This window comes from Neltuma alba, unplaced genomic scaffold (genome assembly GCF_004799145.2).
Source record: "Neltuma alba isolate B1F8T4 unplaced genomic scaffold, ASM479914v2 tig00011181_pilon, whole genome shotgun sequence".
Taxonomy (NCBI): Eukaryota; Viridiplantae; Streptophyta; class Magnoliopsida; order Fabales; family Fabaceae; genus Neltuma; species Neltuma alba.
Window position 1 is genome coordinate 19,206 of NW_021635908.1, and position 19,995 is coordinate 39,200.

Here is a 19,995-nt window from a genome sequence, read left to right on the forward strand (position 1 = left end):
TGTAATTGGATCTAACATGTTAAAATATTTTCTGATGCATCTAGTACTATAGTAAAAAAAAAAAAAAAGTACTTCAAGGTGCTAAACGTACCTAGAAGATATTTCAAGGTGCTGGATGCATTACAAAATACTTTAGGTCCTGTTTGTTTCAACTCTATTGCAGGTATGTAATGGTAATTCTTGTTGCATTACCATAAATGATGTGTTTGGTTGGTCTTGTTAATTCATTTTTGTGAATTTTGATTTTTGCCTAATTTTGTGATTTGTGTCGTCGCTGTAACTCTAACTCATCGGCAATAAGATGGAGGAGGCGGAGGGAGGAAATTTCCTTTAATGACATTTTTGTCTTTTCATAATTATTTATATTTAAATTAATTAAAAAATTAATGTCGTCTCTCATCCTTTTAATATCATACCAAACAAAAACATGGTAATTAAAATTGCATGCATTATAGATTGCATTGCATTACATTGCATTCATAACTTGGATGCAATGGAATCAAACGGGCGGCTGTTAGGTGTACTCAAGAAAATATTTAGGGTAATAGATACACTTTAACCCTATTTTATAACGTATTAAAGAATAATAAAATTTATTGAAGGGTAGATTTGGGATTAAACTGTTAAGAGATCTTTCGACTTATACCGCAATCACCTGTGCTCTCTCCTTGCACATTCTCAAGCCCTTTCCCATCTTCATCTCTTCTCTGCTTTGGCTTGAAAAACACGAATTACTCCTCTTCTTGGACACGAATCGTGTCTGAAAAGTGAGACAGAGAGTGAGGAAAACACAGCCAGAGAAAGGAAAGAGAGAGCGAGACAAGAGGAATCAGAGATCGGGGAGGAGATAAGCCACATGCAAATCGTTCTTTGAACCAAGGTGAGCATCCTGATTCTTCCTCTAACCTGTATATCTTTGATTGGGTACCGGTTTAAGGGGAAAAGGCGACTGAAACTAAAGCAGAACAATAGGAAAGTTCCGATCTTTTGGAGGCATGAGGTGCTGTTTGAAAATTATAAAAGAGATGGAATGCTCTCATATTGATGGAATTTGAGTAGTCTAAGTGCATTACATGAAACATAAAGTTGTTAGCATAAAGTATATGTTGTTGGTGCTGTTCAGTTCTTATGAAGTTATACGAGAATGTTGAAAATCTGGAAGTTAGGAACTAAATAAAAGCTGACTGTTTTGATAAAGTTTACGAGTTAAAGTTATCATAAATTGGAGAGTTAAGCATGTACAGTTTTCAGAGTGCTCTACGGTATGTTTGAGGATAGTAAAGTTTGATTTATGAAAATTCTCAGCTTCTGTTTCGGCCTATGTACTTGGATGGGAAAGAATTGAGTTTTGTTGAATTTGAACCTTTTAATGTGCTTAGAAGAGGATTTTATAGAGCTGAAAATTTCATTGAAGTTTGCTGTATGGTATTTACAAATATTAAGTTGTTGATATAGAATGTTAAACAAAAGTTTAAGCTGATGTTTAGATTGCTGGAAAAATTTCCAGATTGTATAATGTTTCTGTTTGAAATGTTTTGAGGGTAAAAGCTGATTATAATTGAGGAAAGCTGTTTGGATGCCAAGAAAGTGAGTTTTTCTTTAATTAAAATATCTCCATCTCCATGTATACAAGGAACGAAGGGAATAACATACACAAGACTGTCAATGAATCCTTCAAGATTTTTCCAATTTTTCTTTTTTGATTTAGGCATTTGAAGAAAAATGTTTCATAATAAACGAAACCAAAAAGACTTACTCTTGGGGGAAAAGAAAATAATTCATGAAGTTTTGATCTAGAAATCATTGTGCAAATGTAAGTGTTATGTGTATTCTTCTCCATCTATTTTAATTTTCTTTTAATTTTGAACCTACCATTGTCGATTGCTTTATTTTCTTTACTTCTTTTTCAATACTTGCTTGGTAACCAGCATTGCAAGTCTCATTGAAGAGAATTTCTAATGTTAAATACTCAAAATTATGAGCTTGCTGATCTACGGCCGTAATTGATCATGGTTGAGAAATGAGCCTTCGATCCTATCTAATTTTAGATCTACATTTATACCACAATTAACATTCTGTTTTTTGTTTAATATATCTTATACACTTACGTTTTGCTCCGAACTTGTTGGGATTAGGATGCTTATGTTAAAGATTTGTGTCAATTCTTTTGCTTTTCATCCCCGCTCTCATGTCTTTTTTTACACGAATAGGGCGTAGGCTGTTGAATGATCGAATATGGCAGAACTGAGCTTGGGTATTCTTGTTGATATTGTTGATGAGGAATGGATGAGAGATACACTTCCTGATGATGGTATGTTCTTACTCTGTTTTATTGGGATATAAGCTCCTGTGGTTACAAACATAACGAAGAATGTCTCTGTTATAGTCATTTGAGTTTGATGTAAAAGCGCCTTAACCTATTGTTCTCACAGATCTTCTGCTACCTTCAACACTGATAGTTCGGACAGATGATACTGAGGACTTACGTATGTTATTCTAAATCTTAATTGAGTGATGCTCTTTATTATTCATATAAGAGTTTCTGGATAAACTTTCTTCACTTCCATAAAAATGTAAAAGCTTAAATTCAACACGATTGTTAGGTAACCTCATGTTTGTTGGTCTATAAAATCTTGTGACGCAACATAAGAGGGGGGAAATAAAAGAAGAAAGAATGAAATTCTCTCTTGCTAAAGATGTCCAGATTGTGAAAGCATATCTTTGGACGCCTGTGCGGGAAACAAATGACGGAGATCATAATAATTGTGCGCCTTTTATCGGATATTTGTATCCAATATTTACACATTGCTTTGCTGTCAATCAGATCAGGAGACGCAACAAGTCAATGCGGATGCTTGGCATGATCTAGCCGTGGGCCCAGAATAGAAACCTTATTTGTCAACGAGGGTCGTCCCTCGCGATAAGTGGATGGTGTTTTCTTTATTTTTGTGTCATATCATCCATTTTCTACTTCCGTCAAGTCAAATGTTGAAGTCCTAGTTTTTTTTTTTGGTCATCTACATTATGTAATTAGAGAAGGAATGTGAATGAGATATCGACTTAATTAGATAGCCTCCTGCGCGATCTCATTTATTTTATGTCATCTAAGGTGCATATAATGCATCCTACTAGCCCTCATAACAGATTTATATCCATGCAATTAGTTCTGTGGTTGAAAAGTGGCATATTGATTAGTGGTCAATCCGGTCATAAGATGATTCTTAACATAAGAAATTCACAAGTTAGTAGCTTCCGGTGCTGCCTATGTTGATGTTATCTGAGTCCTTGACATTTTCCCTCCCATATCGAGGAAGTCAATCAAAATGATTCTTTTTTATTTTGTTTTGGTGAACAATCAAAATGATTCTTTGCTTGACAGGATCATTCTACTTTTGATTTGGATCTAGAATACTTTAGCTAGCACAACTTTGCATCCTAATTACGGTTTTCACACATAGCGTGCTTTGCTTTTTATTTTCTTTGGTCCGGGCTGTTAATCCAATGAGCATCACATTACTAACAGACACTGTTCTTTGTGCGGATCAATTTATCTGCTCATTATCTGCTCAAATATAATTTTTAAGCATTAATATATGAATATGGTTTGCAATTTGAGCTGCGAAATAGTTGATGACTTCTGGCCTTAATAATTCTGTGCAACCTGCAGAAAATGGCAACCTTGGAACACTCAGACCTTTCTGCTCGCGCAACATTAGTGCGCAGTAGCATTACAGTATGATGTTTTTTTTTTTTTTGGTGGGGGATGGGGATAATGCGTGGAATGGTTGTATTTATAATGCATCAAAATTGAAGAGAACACATTACCAAAAGGTAAAAATAAAGAAACCAATCACTCAGCGTTCTCGGAAGCCTCTTTCGTAATGCATCAGACAACATATTGGCATAACTGCGGACGAAATTTCCAACGAAGAGGGGGAATATGAAGCTTCCCCGGAGAAATATATGTACTCCAGAGGCTTGTTGCAGGCCACTTTAATAGATTGCCTTCAATGGAATGCTTTATTTACAGACAAAAATAACTTGAACCACACAATCATCTCCCGTGAGCAAATATCAGAAGCACAGTAAGAATACCAATCATGCGAGGAAGTCTTTCAAGGATGCTACAGTTGGTGGTATAGTAGTTGGGATGCTGCCCTTCTCAGAGTCTGCTACCTGTCGAGGGACATCTGGTGGTACTGAATTCCTCGTGGATGCATTCTGATTCAAAGCATTCAATGGCATTGTTGTAGCTGCAGGAGGTGTTTGTGTCAATTCAAACTGCTTCAAAGCATTCATTGGCATTATCGTGGTTTCCTGCTTCAAAGCATTTATTGGCCCTGTGGCAGTTGTAAGAGTTGTAAGTGTAGATCCACACTGCTTTAAAGCGCTCATTGGCACTCCTGTTGTTGGAGGTGTTGGTGGCAGTCCACATTGCTCTGTAGCAGTTGCTGGTTCTGTTATGACTGTGGGAAGTGTTGGTGCAGATTTTGAACGCTTTAAATCTTTCATTGGCTCTGTTGTGGTTCCAGGAAATGTTGGTGTTGATTTAGATTGCTTTAGAGCCTTCACGGGCTCTTTTGTGATTGTGGGAATTGTTCTTGTGGGTGCAGTTTGCTTCAAAGCATTCATTGGCACTGTTGTAGTTGCAGCAGGAAGTGTTGGCATTGGTGTTGATGCGGATTGTTTCAAAGCGTTCATTGCCATTGTTGTGGTATTAGTGGGTGCCTCCAGGGCCAAAGGCTTACCTGTTGACTGCTGTGAATTTTGTGCAGCCGTTGGTGGTTTTTTCTGGGTGGAGAAAGGAGCAGAGAGAGAAACCATCCCTGGAGGTAAGATTTCAATTGGTGGCTGCTTTCTTGCTTCTGCCAACGTCGTAAGCTTAGGGTCCTCAAGAGATGCAAGAAATGCAGCTGTAGCATCTGTTTTGTGCGATTTCATAGGCTCAACCTCTCTTTGAAGCATTTGGTTCCAAGCTTGAAGCATGTTCATTGAAGTTCGACGTCCATGTGCCTGGTAATATTTTCAAGGTTATGCTATACGTACTTTAAATGTGGGATCAACTAGTTGCACGAAACAATTCTTACATGAGCATGAAGCACAGCTTCCGCCAGCATCCCAGTATCCTGCCATGCTTTCTCCATTAGGCCGTTGTCACCCAAAAGACTAGCAGCAAATGCAGCTTCTCGTCCCAAGCCAAGAGTGACTAAATTACTCACCAAACCCTGAAACGCATAAAGTAATACCTCATCTATGATGGAGAAAACATATTGAAGATTGCCATTGAACTGCTCAAAAAGACTGTTAGTTTCAAAAGGATCAGTGTAGGCGGTCTCAATGTGATCTTAAATAAATTGCACACGCTTTGCTATGAATCTTTGTTTTTTAATTTATATATTATTATTATTATTATTATTATATATTATTATTATTATTATTATTATTATTATTATGCATTACTGTGCATTTTTTGTTTTTTGTTTTTACTTATTCTAGTTTATATACATGAACACAAAATTATGCTTAACAGGCATCAAACAAGAAAAAAAAAAAAAGTTGATTTGAAAAGTCAGATTAAAAGCGCCTACACTTAGCCGTGTCAATTCACCGTGATTTGCAAGCCGCAACGATAATCCTCTCAGTTCGTGACCTTCTAGAGCGCCTTTCACTGAACCAGCAGCAGCTAACCTCTTAAGAGCCTCGCGAGCAATTTCAACCTGTGCAGTAGCGTCCGCAACATCAATGAGATCCAAAAACTCCTTTGCGAATTTAACTATGCCCTGAACAGCTTCAACAATATCTTCTTTTTTATCATTTAAATTGAGGATATCATTCAAACCAAGACCGGGATTATCATGTCCTATGTTCGTACTATTGCTCATGATAAGAAGGCATTGAAGAGCTCTCTTCAAATCATTGCTTTTCATTGCCAGATCAAACTCCAACCTGCATAACATAAAAGGCAATATATTTAACCGTATCTTGACATAGGTTGTATGAATAGTGGTAGTGATTCAAGCCGAAGTCCATCAGATTGTTCATGCAATTGGCTGCAAGAATACAGCATACCTCTTGGATATTCCAGGTAAATGAAGGGCTTCAGCAGCATAACCCATTCCCAGCATAAATTGCGCCAGATCATCATGGTGTTCTCTCCCAAGCCTGCTTGCCCTGTTAAAAAGTTAAAATATTATGTTAGATATACATATTCACTGCTGACTCCGTAAGGGTGAACAAAGAGAAAAGCAAAGCGATACCATTTAACTGCACTAACAGCATCACCGTAGGCAGCAAGGCATCTACACCGAATACCAGGATGACTAAGGGATAAAGCATGAGCACACATGTACCTGCCAAATACATGAATCATCAAGAAAGCTATTCAAAACAGCGTCTAACATTAAACGAACGACTTCAGATTTGACCTCTATCAATAAACAAGAAATGACCATGCTTATCATGCAAGTTTTTGTTAACTAGTGCTAGCACAACAAAAGTCAATACTCAACATAATCAAAAGATATCTACTCATCTTTTTTTTTTTTTAACACTACTGAAACAATATCTATCCACTAATCAACTGCAGGCTATACAGTTCATAAAAATTTGTCGTACTTAAATCCTGCGTAATGGTGTTGCACACAACTACTACAACCAACTTCAACAGAAAAATCATTCGAGCATCAATCACATTAAGAGCAGATGTACAGATAAAAAAACACCAGGATAAGTTCACACATAAATATGTTTATGTGTGGAGAAGAAATTTTACAGGACACATCTAGAGAATTAAGCTATTTAATGTTGAGTCCAAAATTAGAATATTAGATGCTTGCGCACATATATATGACTGCAGGTCTACAAAAATTGAACAAATTCGATATAAAATGGAAAATCAAACTTTTACCAAACCAAACAAAAATGAAACTACAGTCCTAGTTACCGGTCAATTAGCCAGAGCACTCCATCTCTGACCCCAACCACAACCAGAGGCCCAACTGGACGCTTCTGCTCCATGGGGAAACGAGTAACTGCAACAGACACTCCTCCACCACCAACAGCTACCTCGCTGGCCTTTTTTTCTTCAGCTTTTATCATCCAAGAATCATTTCTTTCAAGCTTAGGTTGTTTTGTATACATTAAGAAGGGTGGCACTGAAGGAGCATGCTGAAATGAAGCCAATCGCACTACCTGGAGAAATATTTTGCATATATTTAAATGACGAAATGGATGAATCATCCAAACACGAAAGATAGACAAAACCAGTGATGTGATAAAATTGTTGAAAGGATGATGATAATGAAAATGAAGGCTAAAATAACAAGCATTTTCTCCTATACTGTAAAATGAGAGCTGTGGAGTAAAAGAAGTGTAGCACATAACTTGAGAGCTGGGAAGTAAAATAAATGCAGAAGATAAAGAGGATTAAAAAGAGAACAGGAAGGAGGAGGAAGGAGCTGGCACCTGACATAAGACCAACATTAAACCCAATTCAGAAAGCGCACTAGGTTTGACGAGTTGAAGGATATTCGAATATTATACCAGAATGATAAACCTTATAGCTTATCCAAGAAGCAAAACAGACTATAGTTATTCAGAACGATACCCCAAAATACAGTTTCCAAATTCATTCGTTGCAGGAGTGCATGTTTTGCAAAACAATTACAGTTTGAACTAGGCACAAATGTCCACGTTAGTTATTCACCTAAATCAAGTGTATTTCAGGGACAGGCTTAACTTCTCAGATAAAAAAAGCAAGAAGAATAACTTTCAATCAAACTTGAATTGATTTTAGGAAGTCACAGTTAAGCATATCCAGGTAGAAGATATTACTATTGAAAGAAAGACAAAATACACAATGAAGAATTGCAATGAATATCATAACTTAGAAAAGCTGCCAGCCTTTTTTTACCTGCAGCATTGGTGGCCTCAATGATATTCTTTCTTCTTTAGTAGCTTGGGGGCCATCAACAGTAATCAAGGCTAATTCTCCATGCTCAGCTACTGCTTTGGCTTGTGCCTCTTTTATTTTTTGCTCTTCTTTCATCTTTTTAGTTTCTATGTCAATTTCTACTACCCCAGCATCCACAAAAACAATTCTGAGCACGAAAGGAGTAAAAGTATAATAAATCATAAAAAACTTCCACTTTTGTTCCTCAGGTTGAGGTAGTAAAGAAAGGTGGTTATATTATGCATAATAGTTTATCTTATGACAAAGACTTCAAGTTCTGTTTAATCTACAAGCACCACTCCACAGCATCATATATCTATACATAGACAATATACAGAAAAATAAATGAACTAAGGTTCAATTTTGCCCTGGAAGTTTTATTGTGAGAGCTGTGGGTATGTGAAAGTTTGGATCAATATATCCTGAAGTGCTAAAAAAGTGATCAATGTCACCCCTAGTCATTATATATATTAGCAGTCAATATTCGTTTTTTAACAGTTAACATTAGTATTTTATTGGTTAGGGCGAGTTTACCCCCTCTTTTTTAACACTTTCGGGAGATATTGATCTCAAAAACGTTTGTGGATACCTACAACTCCTATGCAAAAATTTTTAGAGCCGAATTGGATCTTAACCTATTTGTTGGCTTTCTAGAAAACAGTCAAGGAATTAACAATGTACGTAGCTGTTCACCATTGCCACTTTCTAACCAACTGATGCAGTCTAACAGAAAACGAAGGCCAATTAAACAATTAAACAAATACTAGGAAGTATAAAATGGATACAAATTAACAATAAATAGTAGAAAGAGGGCATCGCTTACTCTATAGTAGTAGGTGTGGCCACAAACAACTGTCTACGTTGCCAAACAGCACTAGTGGCATATGGAATTGCCACATCTCCCAGATATCTGAATTGAGGGCGCAAACAAGAAATGACTATGTATCGATGGTATGCAAAGGCACACAACTCAACAGTTTGGTCCCACGCCGTCCATTCTGGCTGAGGAAGTAGACCACCAACAGGCTGGAAAGTCTCCCAACTGAATCAGAAACACGATTAAATGTGACATCAAACTAAAATAAAACATGAAATTAATCCTATCAGTAAAACCAACAAAGATCACAGCATCTCTAGCATTCAGCTCAATATTAATCTGATTTCCGCAATGAGTTTAAAGACTGAGAAGCAAGTAATTAAAATAATAAAACTCTGAGCTACTTTTAAAACCCATAATTGGCATCCCGTGTCGTAGCCGTCCAGACAAGAACTTATAACGAAAAAACAATCCAAACAAGGGTGAGCAAGGGAAGGCCGGGGACAGGAAGATAAGGTTTTGAGTTCCATGAAGTAAAAATTGATGGAAAAGGCATTCCAGAATTCACACTTCAGGGACTGCCTAGTACTTCACATGATATGGAATTATGTATGAACTACCTTAAATGTTTGCATCTATTCTCAAAATATGTCCAAGAGGACAAGGGGAAGTTTCTCATTGCTTTGAAAGGGCTAAAGGAGAGAGGGTTGATAAGTTGGAATTACTATGCAGCTAACATTCATTTTCTACTTAGAGAATCCCGTCCATTAAATTGTATTAGTCTGTATGATCTCACAGCATTCACAACCTGTCAACCATTGCTTCTCCATGACGGGCCAAACAAAAGTTATAGCTTTGAAGAAAGGAAGGATAAACCTCAAGGAAGCAATGCTAAGTACGTTAAATAAGAATAACAAGTTTCACCTATACAGTGGAAAGCTGTTTGCCTGTCAACCGCTACTTCCCTCCGTTGGGCAAAAGAATAGTACTTAACTTTGAAGACATGAAGGGTATAAACCTTAAGAAAGCAATGCTAAGAATGTTAAATAAGAATAATTATAAGTTTCACCTGTACAGCTGAAAGTTGTTTTGATATGTGGTCCCAGCTGAAGATCTATGCGAAGAAAATCCGTCATCAACAGTAGCGAAAGAAGAAACACCAATGCCCCCATAACCTGATAAGGGCATTGATTGGGTCGTTGAAATACCGAAAGCAGAAACTGAGCTAACTCTCCTGGATGTTTGGTAAGCAATACCAAGAAGTGTTCCTCCATGCAAACCAATGGCCTGCAACAGATACATGAGAGGAAAATTCGTTAACATGTCAATCGATGCTCCCGTATTCAATGAGTACTTATTTAAGAATAACTTGTTTAGTTGTCTTTGTGTACTAGATATGCTATGGAAACAAAAAAAGGAAAAAAAACAAAAGAAAATTTGTATACAAATTTATACTACTTCTATATAAAAAAATCGCATCCTCTTCTCATACTGGAAATAAAAAGGAGGATATTTTCTTGAAAAAAGCCAGGACCTTAGAATTTTTAGTTCTAGAACACTTCCTACCACTAATTTCATGGACGGGGTCTTCAAAATGGCATCTTGGTTTAGAAAGTAAATACAAGATGCCCCCACTATTCAAACATTTCACAAGTTAGTTTATGTGCTCCAAAAATGCAATTACCTGTACATATCAACAGTTTCCCTCCTATGAATCGGTTCTGGTCATTAATCAGATTCCAGATGTGATATGGTTTCGAATGATGAAGTGCACAATTCCAATAAGATTTCATTCTTGAACAAAAATCAATGTTTTGATTTATTTCATTTATTCCATGACTGGAACATGGGAGATACACATTGCACCATGATTTTGAATCAAAAGAGATATTTCAAGAAATGGCGAAGATAATTTTGATTCCATTAGTAACTAGGATTCGGAATCTCACACATTGATCGATCAAAGAGAGATTCAACAACTAAAAGAAAGATCAATTCTTTGTTGGGATCCTTCCTTTCTTCAAAGGGAACCAACAGAGATAGAATCAGAGTGATTCCCTAAATACCTTTCTGGATAATACTCAATGTCCCGGCAATTGTGTTTGAAAGTGTCTTAGCACTCATCTTGTTTAATATCTATTACTTCGTCTCTTATTATAAGATCCTTTTAACTAAATTGCGTGGTTTAAGAAAACAATTAAAATTAGTTAAAAGTAATTAATATGTAGCAATACAATTTTTTTCCAAGTATGTCCCTGTATGTAAATAGGTAGATGTGAAAGAGTAATAGTGAGATAAATGAAGAAAAAAAATTATTAAATGCAGTAAACTAGAAATAAAATAGGTAATAATGTATTAAATGTTTAGACAAACTTAAAAAGGATCTTATAAAAAGGGACAAACTTATTCAAAAAATTAGATCTTATAATAAGAGACGGAGGGAGTACTCAATTTCTGACCAAACAATATATAATTGCATTTCCAGTAGCTCTAAGCAAGGACACGTCCAAGTTATAATCATAATTAACAGTTTTTGCAGATTTTTGCTTTTGGACTTCACAGGTGCCTGAAGTATGTAGCCAGGAACGCAAGAAATCATATAACTTAAAAGAAGGATAACTATTTTTTATATGACAAACGCTACAGAATGAAGAAGATTCTTACTGGTTCACTCCGTGCACCTACAGACCTCATTAATATATTTGAAGTTCCATCATCTAACAAGATACGGACTTGAACAGAACCTGTGGAAGCAGCAGAAGCAGCAGCTGCCGCAGCATGTGCCGCCGCAGCTTCTTTTGCTTTTCTTGATGAACCACCCTTAGGAATTATAGGAATTCTTGGAGGTAACGCAGATTCCAATATAGCAAATCTATCACGACATGTGTCCCAAGCAAGAATCCTTGCAATCCCAGAATCAACAATTGACCAGTCACCAACCTTGTAGATAGAAAAGAATGGAAAATCAGGCCAAGTGATGGCAAGATACCTGCAATTAATTTAACATAATTTATAAGGTTTTTGTTTTTCATATTCACAATCATTACAAAAAATTTTAGATTGGAATAGAAGCAAGTGTTAACTGAAGTCTAAAGCAAAAGGATTACAACATATATACCACAAAAATGATAGAAAATCATACATTATAGACAGTGTGACTATATATATGAAGACGAAAAGTTAGAATTTTATTCCTAAATTTTAGAGTAAAAATAAGAGGGTGCAATTCATTTTGAGTTAGAAAGCAATTTTTTTCCCCAAAAAAAGAAGGAAGGAAATAATATTGTGGGAGCTGCAAAATTAGGGGTCACTTACTTTCCAGAGCTACTCACTGAAAGAACTGAATATGAATCATGTGGAATAGGTGTATTAATGTGCTTCCTTCCTTGCTTTATAAGCAAGGGTTCAAAAAATTCTCTCTTAGACCTCCCTGTTTCTGATAAAGAGCTGCTATTTGCAATAGACGGATTTGCTGAGTTGCTTAGCTGAAAATTTAATAGCTGTAGTTCCCTTCCAACAACATATACAGCAGAATTTTCTCCGCCATCTCTTGGTATTGGCAGGGGAGCCACTGATGGAAGAGATCTAGCATCAAACTCACAGATAATAACACCAATATTGGTTCCCGTGGCAACAAGATGTGGCTGCAAAGCATGTGCAACCATACAATACACCTGCAGCGCAAAACAATGGCAAAATTAGAGATGATTACACGTTTGACTAATTTCCTAAAACCAATGTATCATGATAAGTATAGCTATTTACGTTTGATACACTTAATTACGTTCAAATGTCCATGATTTATCCCCGTAATTCAGTCTGATGTTCGGAAAAAGTAATGTTATATGCCACATGCCATACAGAGCAAATTTTCATCATTTTCCATCTTTGGAAACTTTTCTCTAGACTATACTTACATAGAAATCTCTCAAGGAAAGTATAATGAGATGAACAGGTTGGGATCTGATTTAGCTCTGGAAATAGCTCTGAGACTTACGATAAATAGATAGCCATTTGGAGAAACTTATCTGCTTGCATTAACATTATATATCAGCTATACGATCTTTTTGGACACAATTGCATCTTCATTAGCATCAAAGTTCTCAGTATCAACAAAAATACTTTTTCTATTCGTAACACCGATAGGAGAAAGCAGAAAGCAGGGGGAAAAGGACAAGAACTCATGACGTTCGAAAATTTCAAGTTTGTGCTTCATTTTTAATCTAGAGGATGAAGGAAATAAGCGTGGTAATGTGTCCCACTTTCAGAGCTTAACATTATCTCCCTCCTTGTCCAAAAGGGGGGAAAGAGAGCAGTTAAAAAGGGAAAAAGAGGAGCTATGTTTCAATTTTTTGCGTGGCTCGTTTACCGGGAGTTTCTGTTTCTTTCTTTTTCCCCACTATGGCCTGAGCTTGCTCCTAAGGAGTTAGCATCCCAGGTGCTGGGTCTCCTAAAAATTATAGGGCATGATCAAAGAAAAGCTGTTCGGTGACAAAGACCATCCAATGTTGATTTTCCGCCTTATCCGGTCACAATAATTAAAATGATCCAAGAGTAATTAGAAGTTTTGTATTATGTTCATGTTTCCCGTTGGTTGAACAGCTTCAGTGAGAGTCATAAAAGCAAAGAAAGAACCAACAAACCACGACCAAGCCTAAGAAAAAAGAATCAATCGTCACGAACCCTTAATTTCTTATTAGGAGCAAGAGCTTGAGGAGGAATAACCAAGGTTAGCTCACACAATGGCCTTGTGAGAGCAGAATATGTGGGATGTTCCATGGCCCTAGCAATAGTTCAAAATATAAAAAATAAAATCAATATATCAGAGGGATAGAAAATCAGCAGTAAACAAGTCTGATCTAGTATGAGACAGAGGAGATATTTCACAATCACATTATGATAGCAAACTTAAACCCAACAAAAGAAAAGGTCATGTAAACATACCATATATGTGAATCCTTGACGCAAACTAGAATATCAAGATTTGGAGCTCGAGGATGGCACCAAGATGCCACGCTGTGGCAAGCCAATTTTGGTACTGGTTTAATACGTCGTAACTCCTGAGATTTAAAAAGCAGATAAAATAACCATAATACCAATAATAACAATAGTAATAGTAATAATATCATGAAAGTCGTTGCAGTCAGCAAAAACATTTAAAACGGATTAACTATTTCATCTGTTGGTAATATTATCGCACCTTAAAGGAGACTGTGTCCCATATAGTTAACGCCTTATCTGCACCAATTGCAATTAGCAGAGGAGCACCTCCGTTCACCCTGGAAAGTTCAACTGACGTAACCCCGCCATCATGTGCCTAGATGCCCCGCATAGCATAAATATGCAGGCATCAAAACAGCACAAGCATTGTAGAAAAGAGCAAAGCAATTGAAAATAAAACCAAAAAAAAAAAGCTAGAAACCAGTTACAAAGGGGAAAAAAATCTGAATTTAACATCATTTCTCCTCACTTTATTATGCAGTTCGCTTTGTGCCTGATATTTAGTCTTTCCGATCTTATCAAATCATGCTACATATATGTAATATATCACCAGTATTGAGTTCAACCAATTTATGAACTTAAGAAACAGAAAGGAAATACAACCCGAACCATGCCACAACTCATGAAGACAAAGCAGTAATTCAGATCCATCTCTCACCAATTATTGAACCAATGGAGTGGAGTATAGGAAGAGGAAAAGAATAGTACTTTTAACCAAAACTTGGGGACAAGTTCTTGTGAATCTTGTCCTTGGTCAGCACTCCATATTATGAGCAATCCGTCACTAGCTCCCGAAACCAGAAAAGCCTTGAAGTCAAGCAGAACCCCAAAAAGCTAATTAATACAAGACAGAAATGATAAGGCATGCAAACACTGCACAAATATTCAATAAGAATTTGACAGCACAAAATCCAGTTGACCAGACGCTAATGCACAATGTAAATAGAACATATAATCTAGTTATCCTACCACACAATTATAAAGATAAATATTTTAGACATATTTATATTCATGCTACATATCATAGATGTAAATATAATCTCATGAAATTTTTAAATTAAGTTCTCTTGTCTAATGTGAGAAAAACAAGAAGAAGCAGAAATGTCATTTTGACTACATGTTATGCTTGTTTGATTTTGCTTCTCTGTAGCATATCCCTAATTTAGATAGATTCCTAATCTCCCTTACTCCTTTTTCTATCTTCATGGAATTTCCATCCATCCATTGGAAGAAAGAAAAAATGGTAAAAGAAAAAATAAAAGTTTGTTCATATCCCGTTTAAATGAAATTATCTCCTCTGGAAGAAATGTAGCATCAACGCCAAGAAAGCATAGGATCAAATGTCCAATATGCAAACTTTAACAAGCTAACCAACTGAGGGTACGTGATATTTCCATTAAAAAATACTGGTTTTAGAAAGCATGGATGACTCAGCTCAAAAAAAAAAAAAAGAAAGCATGGATGACAAACCCAACAAAAACAAAAATAACATTAACAATAAAGTTTACCCTAAGAGCACTGGACACCATAAGGTTTATTTGGATGCAAAAATATACATAAAGTTATCAAAAAAAGGTATCTGGCACCACGCTGTTAACGTCCGTTAGTTTACGGTTAGAGGGTCCACAAAGTCAGTTTTAAGAGGCATTTTTAATAACAAAGTTTACATCAAGAGGCATTAGGCATCATTCAATTTACCTAGATGCAAAAATATACGTGAACTTTCCAAAAGGGAAAGAAAAGCAAAATTCTCCAACTCCTATAAATATCCATTAATTTTATATTTTTAGGTCCCACTAAATATCATGTTTTTTCTCTACTTATTCCTACTTCCTCTTCTTCTTAGTATAATAGACAAAGTTGAAAAACAAATTAAAGAAGTAAAATAATTACCTAAATATAGCATATAGTATATGATCTTTCTAAAATATTATATACATCATTAGATTATATTAGTTTATAAGCTAAGTAAATTAATTTGGAGAAAAACGATAAATATAATACTTTAAAGTAATTTATTTAATTTTTTTAATCTCCTTAAATTAGTCTATTAAGTCCTATATTAAGGATTGGAGGAAGTATTTGGGTGCAAGCAATAAATCTCATATCCTAGAAGGAAAAGACGTCGTTTTGTGTAAATACATATAAAAGGCTTGGAGGCTGAGAAAACGATATGATAGAGAGAATGTACGTGTTGATTATGATGAGAGAAAGATTGGTCTACTTGGAAGTGGAAATTGATAGAGAGAAAATATAGCATTTGGTGGGACCCCAAAAAAATAAAATTAATGGACCGCTATGGGAGTTAAAGAATTTTGTTATTTTTTTCCTTTTAAAAAGTTCATGTATATTTTAACACCCAAGTAAATTTCATGGTTCCTAGTACCCCTTGATGTAAACTTGGTTGTTAAAAATGCACTCTAAAATTGACTTCTGGGCCCCTTCAATGGTAAACTAATGGACGTTAATGGCGTGACACTAGATGCCCCATTTTGACAACTTCATATATATTTTTGCACCCAAATAAACTTTATGGTGTCCAATGCCACTTGAGGTAAATTTTGTTATTAAAATTGCACTTTAATCCAATAAAAATAGTATGAGTTCTTCAAAGGGTCTGAGATTTACCTCACTGGAAGCAGCGACAAAGTTCATCAAGCAAGAGATGGATCCTTTATGACCTCCATTATACCTCCTTACAAGCTGCAAAGATCAAAGCATCATATTAGATGCTAAACTTTTGTAAGCAGAAGAATTTGAACTACTTACCTTCCATGTCAGCATTGAGAGAACTCGGATGATTCCATCAGACCCACCGAAAGCAACAAGAGGACCGTCACTGACACCAGATCTATGAAGGAACTCCATGCTGTAACAGCAAGAGAAAGCAAATGTGAGAACTTTTATAGTGTGCATAAAGATGAAATTGAAAACAACTCATAACTGGATGAGTAATCGGCAATCAATTCACAGCATATGACTAGAGTACAAAATAGCATGTGGCATTTGACCCAAAGACTAATCCAATACATGCTGAGATTACATCAGGAATCAGAGCAAAGGATGGAGCAGAAAGCAATACTATTTAAATGAAAAAGGTCATGAATTTGGGGTCAAGGACTGATATATGTAGAGAATAACTAGAACAGAAACATATTAGGAGGCAAACAATTTATTGCTCAAAATAACATCATGAAAGTTATAAAAAAAGGATTTCTTGAATGGACCTTGCCACTAAACTGCCAAGCTGCAGGGTAAAATTAAATCAAATGACTTTTTACCATAGAAGGGACTTGCTATCAAGCTCTTGCTTTGGCACATCCCGGCCACGCATTGTTACCAAGTCCAAAAATATAGCTTTGTTCAAGCAACATATGACTAGAAAATGCCTCCCTTTAGTTGATGGGGCAGGAGAACTAAATGCTGATGCGTGATTATGAACTGCTGATGGAGCCTCTGCAGCAGCAGAGTGATTGTGCCAGAGTTTCCAAAAGTGAACATCATCGTCAAAAAAATTAACCTGCTTTACACTTTTAAGGAAAGGGCGTGTCACGATGAACAGGTGGACTAAAAACCCAAGAAAAAGATATCAAAAGCAAAGCAATGGTATTTTACCTCCCTCCACGAATGGCTTCTGTGGGCTTCCCCTTGTGATCTATTCAAGCAGACATAAATACGGGCTTCAGTTACTAAAGCAGTAAAGAAATGCAGAATGGTTGGAGAGTGTAAGAAACAATTTATACTACTAATATATTGTCGCTTAAAGTAAGTAGTATTCACCTTTTTTTTCCCATTTTCCAAGACTCAGCACTGTAAATACTGCATTTTACTATACAAAATGGATATAACATTACCTCAAATTCAGGTAATTATTGTTATAAGTGCATCAAATAATAACATAATGCATTATAGTGACGCTCCTAGGGCCGGGGGGCCTGGAAACAATGATCATCATATAGGATGTGTGCTCACAATGCAAATGTTTCTGCTCTAAGATTTTGCGCAGTGAAGAATTTTGACTCGTGAACCGTTCAAATAGCTAAGACCAAGTAAAACGAAAAAATGAGCAGACTGTTTTACAGAGCCTGTAAATTATGTAATTATGATAGTTAAAGGATTTTGTTGCCAGTTGCTGCAAAGGTATTTACCTGTTTCTCCCTCAGCTAGCTTCTCCAACTTGGCGCCAACCAAACGCCTCACATCTACTCCACCAGCTTTTAGTTCGTATATCACCTGATGAAGTGGTTTTTAAATCAAAATAATAATAACCATAATAATAAGACATGCAGCACAACGTAACAAGAAAGATTTAAAAATAAGAAACGCGTATTTATAGGCAATGAGCCAAAAAGAAGCAATGCCAAATTTATACCTGGCGATGTTCCCAGTTCCAGACACACACTCGATCTGATGCATCGGCCGTGACCATCCATGGATACGTCGGATGTAATTGTACCTTAACTATTTTATCATTGGTCGGTCGGAATGCTTTCAATCGTAGCATTGTTTCTTTGTGATCTTTCAGTTGAACCAAGTTAGATGGATGGCCAGGAAAATGAGCTCTAGAAGTTGTTGAGATCGCATTCCACTAAACAAAATCAGTCTATATGTTTCGAGAATTCATATTGTCCATGAAGATTTAAGAAGTGTTAGCGATGGACGTACAATAACGGCGTGAAGTTATAAAACTCCGCCTTCGTCAACAATCGCAGACTTTTCCTTCGTTTGTTGCCATTTTCCGAGTAACCCGACAGATATGAAGATACAAGCAAAGCCTTGCGCTGAGTGAACAAATTTCTGACAATGCAAGAAAATAACTAAACCAGATTTCGAAGTTTACACACATTTGATGCGAATTCAGAGTGGCGGAGTCTGCTCGAATTGTTCTGCTTCATCCTTCAGTGTCAAGAAGTGAAACTAATATCGGGTGGCCTATTGTTATTCGCTCAAGTTTGGAGTCGCTCTTCGTACTAATTTTATTTTATTTTTGTTAATTATGATTCTAATATATCCATGAAAGCGCGAAATAACTATCAGCCCGAACTAGCGCGATTCGCTTTTTTGGGTGTCATCCCAGAAAGCCGTGACATTTTGGCGCGGATGATGATTTGTTGATATGTTCAACGTGTTGCATGGTTTTTCATTGTTGTTGTAATGTGGTTCCTTGAAATTACATCTATCTCAGTATTTATAAATATTTGTAAGGCTTAACATGCAACTTTTTCCCAAGAGTTTTCACTCAAAGGATTTGGATACCCCAAATTCTTTTAAGGGCAAGTTTATCTAAAAAATTTAAAATCATAATAATATTGTCTTATAATATTAAAAAGCTAATATTAATCGTTAAAATAGTAATATTAATCATTAATATTTTTAACAGTAGAGAGTACTATTGCTATGATGTTAAACTTTTAAGGCAAATTTGCTTCTAAAAAATTTTCAGGTAACCAATACTCTTAAGTAAAAAAATTTCAAGATAAATTTACACCTTAACCCATATTTGTAATGCATTTTAAAATCATAGCAATATTCCCCTATGACATTAAAAAACTAACTTTGATTGTTAAAATAGTGATATTAATCATTAACATTTTTCACGATAGAGAGGACTATTGCTATGATTTTAAACTTTTAGGATAAATTTGCTTCTAAAAAATTTTCAGGTAGCCAGCACTCTTAAGTGAAAAAATTTCAAGATAAATTTACACCTTAACCCATATTTGTAATGCATTTTAAAATCATAGCAATATTTCCCTATAATGTTAAAAAGCTAACTTTGATTGTTAAAATAGTGATATTAATCATTAACATTTTTAACGGTAGAGAGAACTATTGCTATGATTTTAAACTTTTAGGGTAAATTTGCTTCTAAAAATTTTCAGGTACCCAACACTCTTAAGTAAAAAAATTTCAAGATAAATTTACACATCCATATTTGCAATGCATTTTATTCTTTCGTTACACTGTAAAATGGACGTGGATCATGTCTTCTGTCAAAGCAATCAACAACGGTAACTAAATGTATGGCGACCCGTTTGGACAATTCAAGTGCTGCGAGTACGGTATTACAATAAGTAAATTTTAAATTTGCTACAATTCAATCAGTACATTTCAATTCATTACAATTTAATTTTATAATTTTAAGTATTTAAAATTTTAGTTGCTTAGTTTTTGTGAAATGCGTAATTTTATGTTTTAATATTAGCATTAATATTTTAAATCATTA

At 35.7% G+C, this 19,995-nt stretch overlaps 2 protein-coding genes across 2 annotated transcripts; one reads left to right on the forward strand and one right to left on the reverse strand.

The window, feature by feature from the left end:
• Nucleotides 1-556: 556 nt before the first annotated feature.
• On the forward strand, nucleotides 557-3,179 carry LOC114762044 (anaphase-promoting complex subunit 13-like). The gene is made up of 4 exons (XM_028951495.1): nucleotides 557-880; nucleotides 2,211-2,311; nucleotides 2,433-2,486; nucleotides 2,825-3,179. The coding sequence occupies exons 2-4, from the start codon at nucleotides 2,236-2,238 to the stop codon at nucleotides 2,884-2,886; spliced, it is 192 nt and encodes a 63-aa protein (XP_028807328.1). The 5' UTR covers nucleotides 557-880; nucleotides 2,211-2,235; the 3' UTR covers nucleotides 2,887-3,179.
• A 919-nt stretch (nucleotides 3,180-4,098) lies between these two features.
• LOC114762041 (uncharacterized) lies at nucleotides 4,099-18,273 on the reverse strand. The gene is made up of 21 exons (XM_028951493.1): nucleotides 18,142-18,273; nucleotides 17,918-18,002; nucleotides 17,385-17,424; nucleotides 17,051-17,299; nucleotides 16,539-16,638; nucleotides 16,398-16,472; nucleotides 14,478-14,576; nucleotides 13,969-14,085; nucleotides 13,713-13,828; nucleotides 13,452-13,551; nucleotides 12,084-12,442; nucleotides 11,433-11,757; nucleotides 9,838-10,055; nucleotides 8,775-8,993; nucleotides 7,913-8,099; nucleotides 6,944-7,191; nucleotides 6,258-6,350; nucleotides 6,070-6,171; nucleotides 5,589-5,946; nucleotides 5,088-5,225; nucleotides 4,099-5,013 (listed from the first exon to the last, which is right to left on the reverse strand). Exons 1-21 carry the CDS (start codon nucleotides 18,271-18,273, stop codon nucleotides 4,099-4,101), a joined length of 4,275 nt encoding a protein of 1,424 aa, XP_028807326.1.
• Between the last annotated feature and the right edge of the window lie 1,722 nt (nucleotides 18,274-19,995).

What these genes read in the sequence shown, in the direction of transcription:
- LOC114762044 (XM_028951495.1), top strand. Translation starts at nt 2,236, where the DNA reads ATGGCAGAACTGAGCTTGGGTATTCTTGTTGATATTGTTGATGAGGAA. An exon ending in AGATACACTTCCTGATGATG is followed by an intron (nt 2,312 to 2,432) that starts GTATGTTCTTAC and finishes TTGTTCTCACAG; the next exon opens with ATCTTCTGCTACCTTCAACA. An exon ending in AGATGATACTGAGGACTTAC is followed by an intron (nt 2,487 to 2,824) that starts GTATGTTATTCT and finishes GCTGTCAATCAG; the next exon opens with ATCAGGAGACGCAACAAGTC.
- LOC114762041 (XM_028951493.1), bottom strand. Translation starts at nt 18,273, where the DNA reads ATGCTACGATTGAAAGCATTCCGACCGACCAATGATAAAATAGTTAAG. An exon ending in GTCAAGGATTCACATATATG is followed by an intron (nt 13,552 to 13,712) that starts GTATGTTTACAT and finishes AACTATTGCTAG; the next exon opens with GGCCATGGAACATCCCACAT. An exon ending in GTGCTCTGGCTAATTGACCG is followed by an intron (nt 6,351 to 6,943) that starts GTAACTAGGACT and finishes TGTATTTGGCAG; the next exon opens with GTACATGTGTGCTCATGCTT.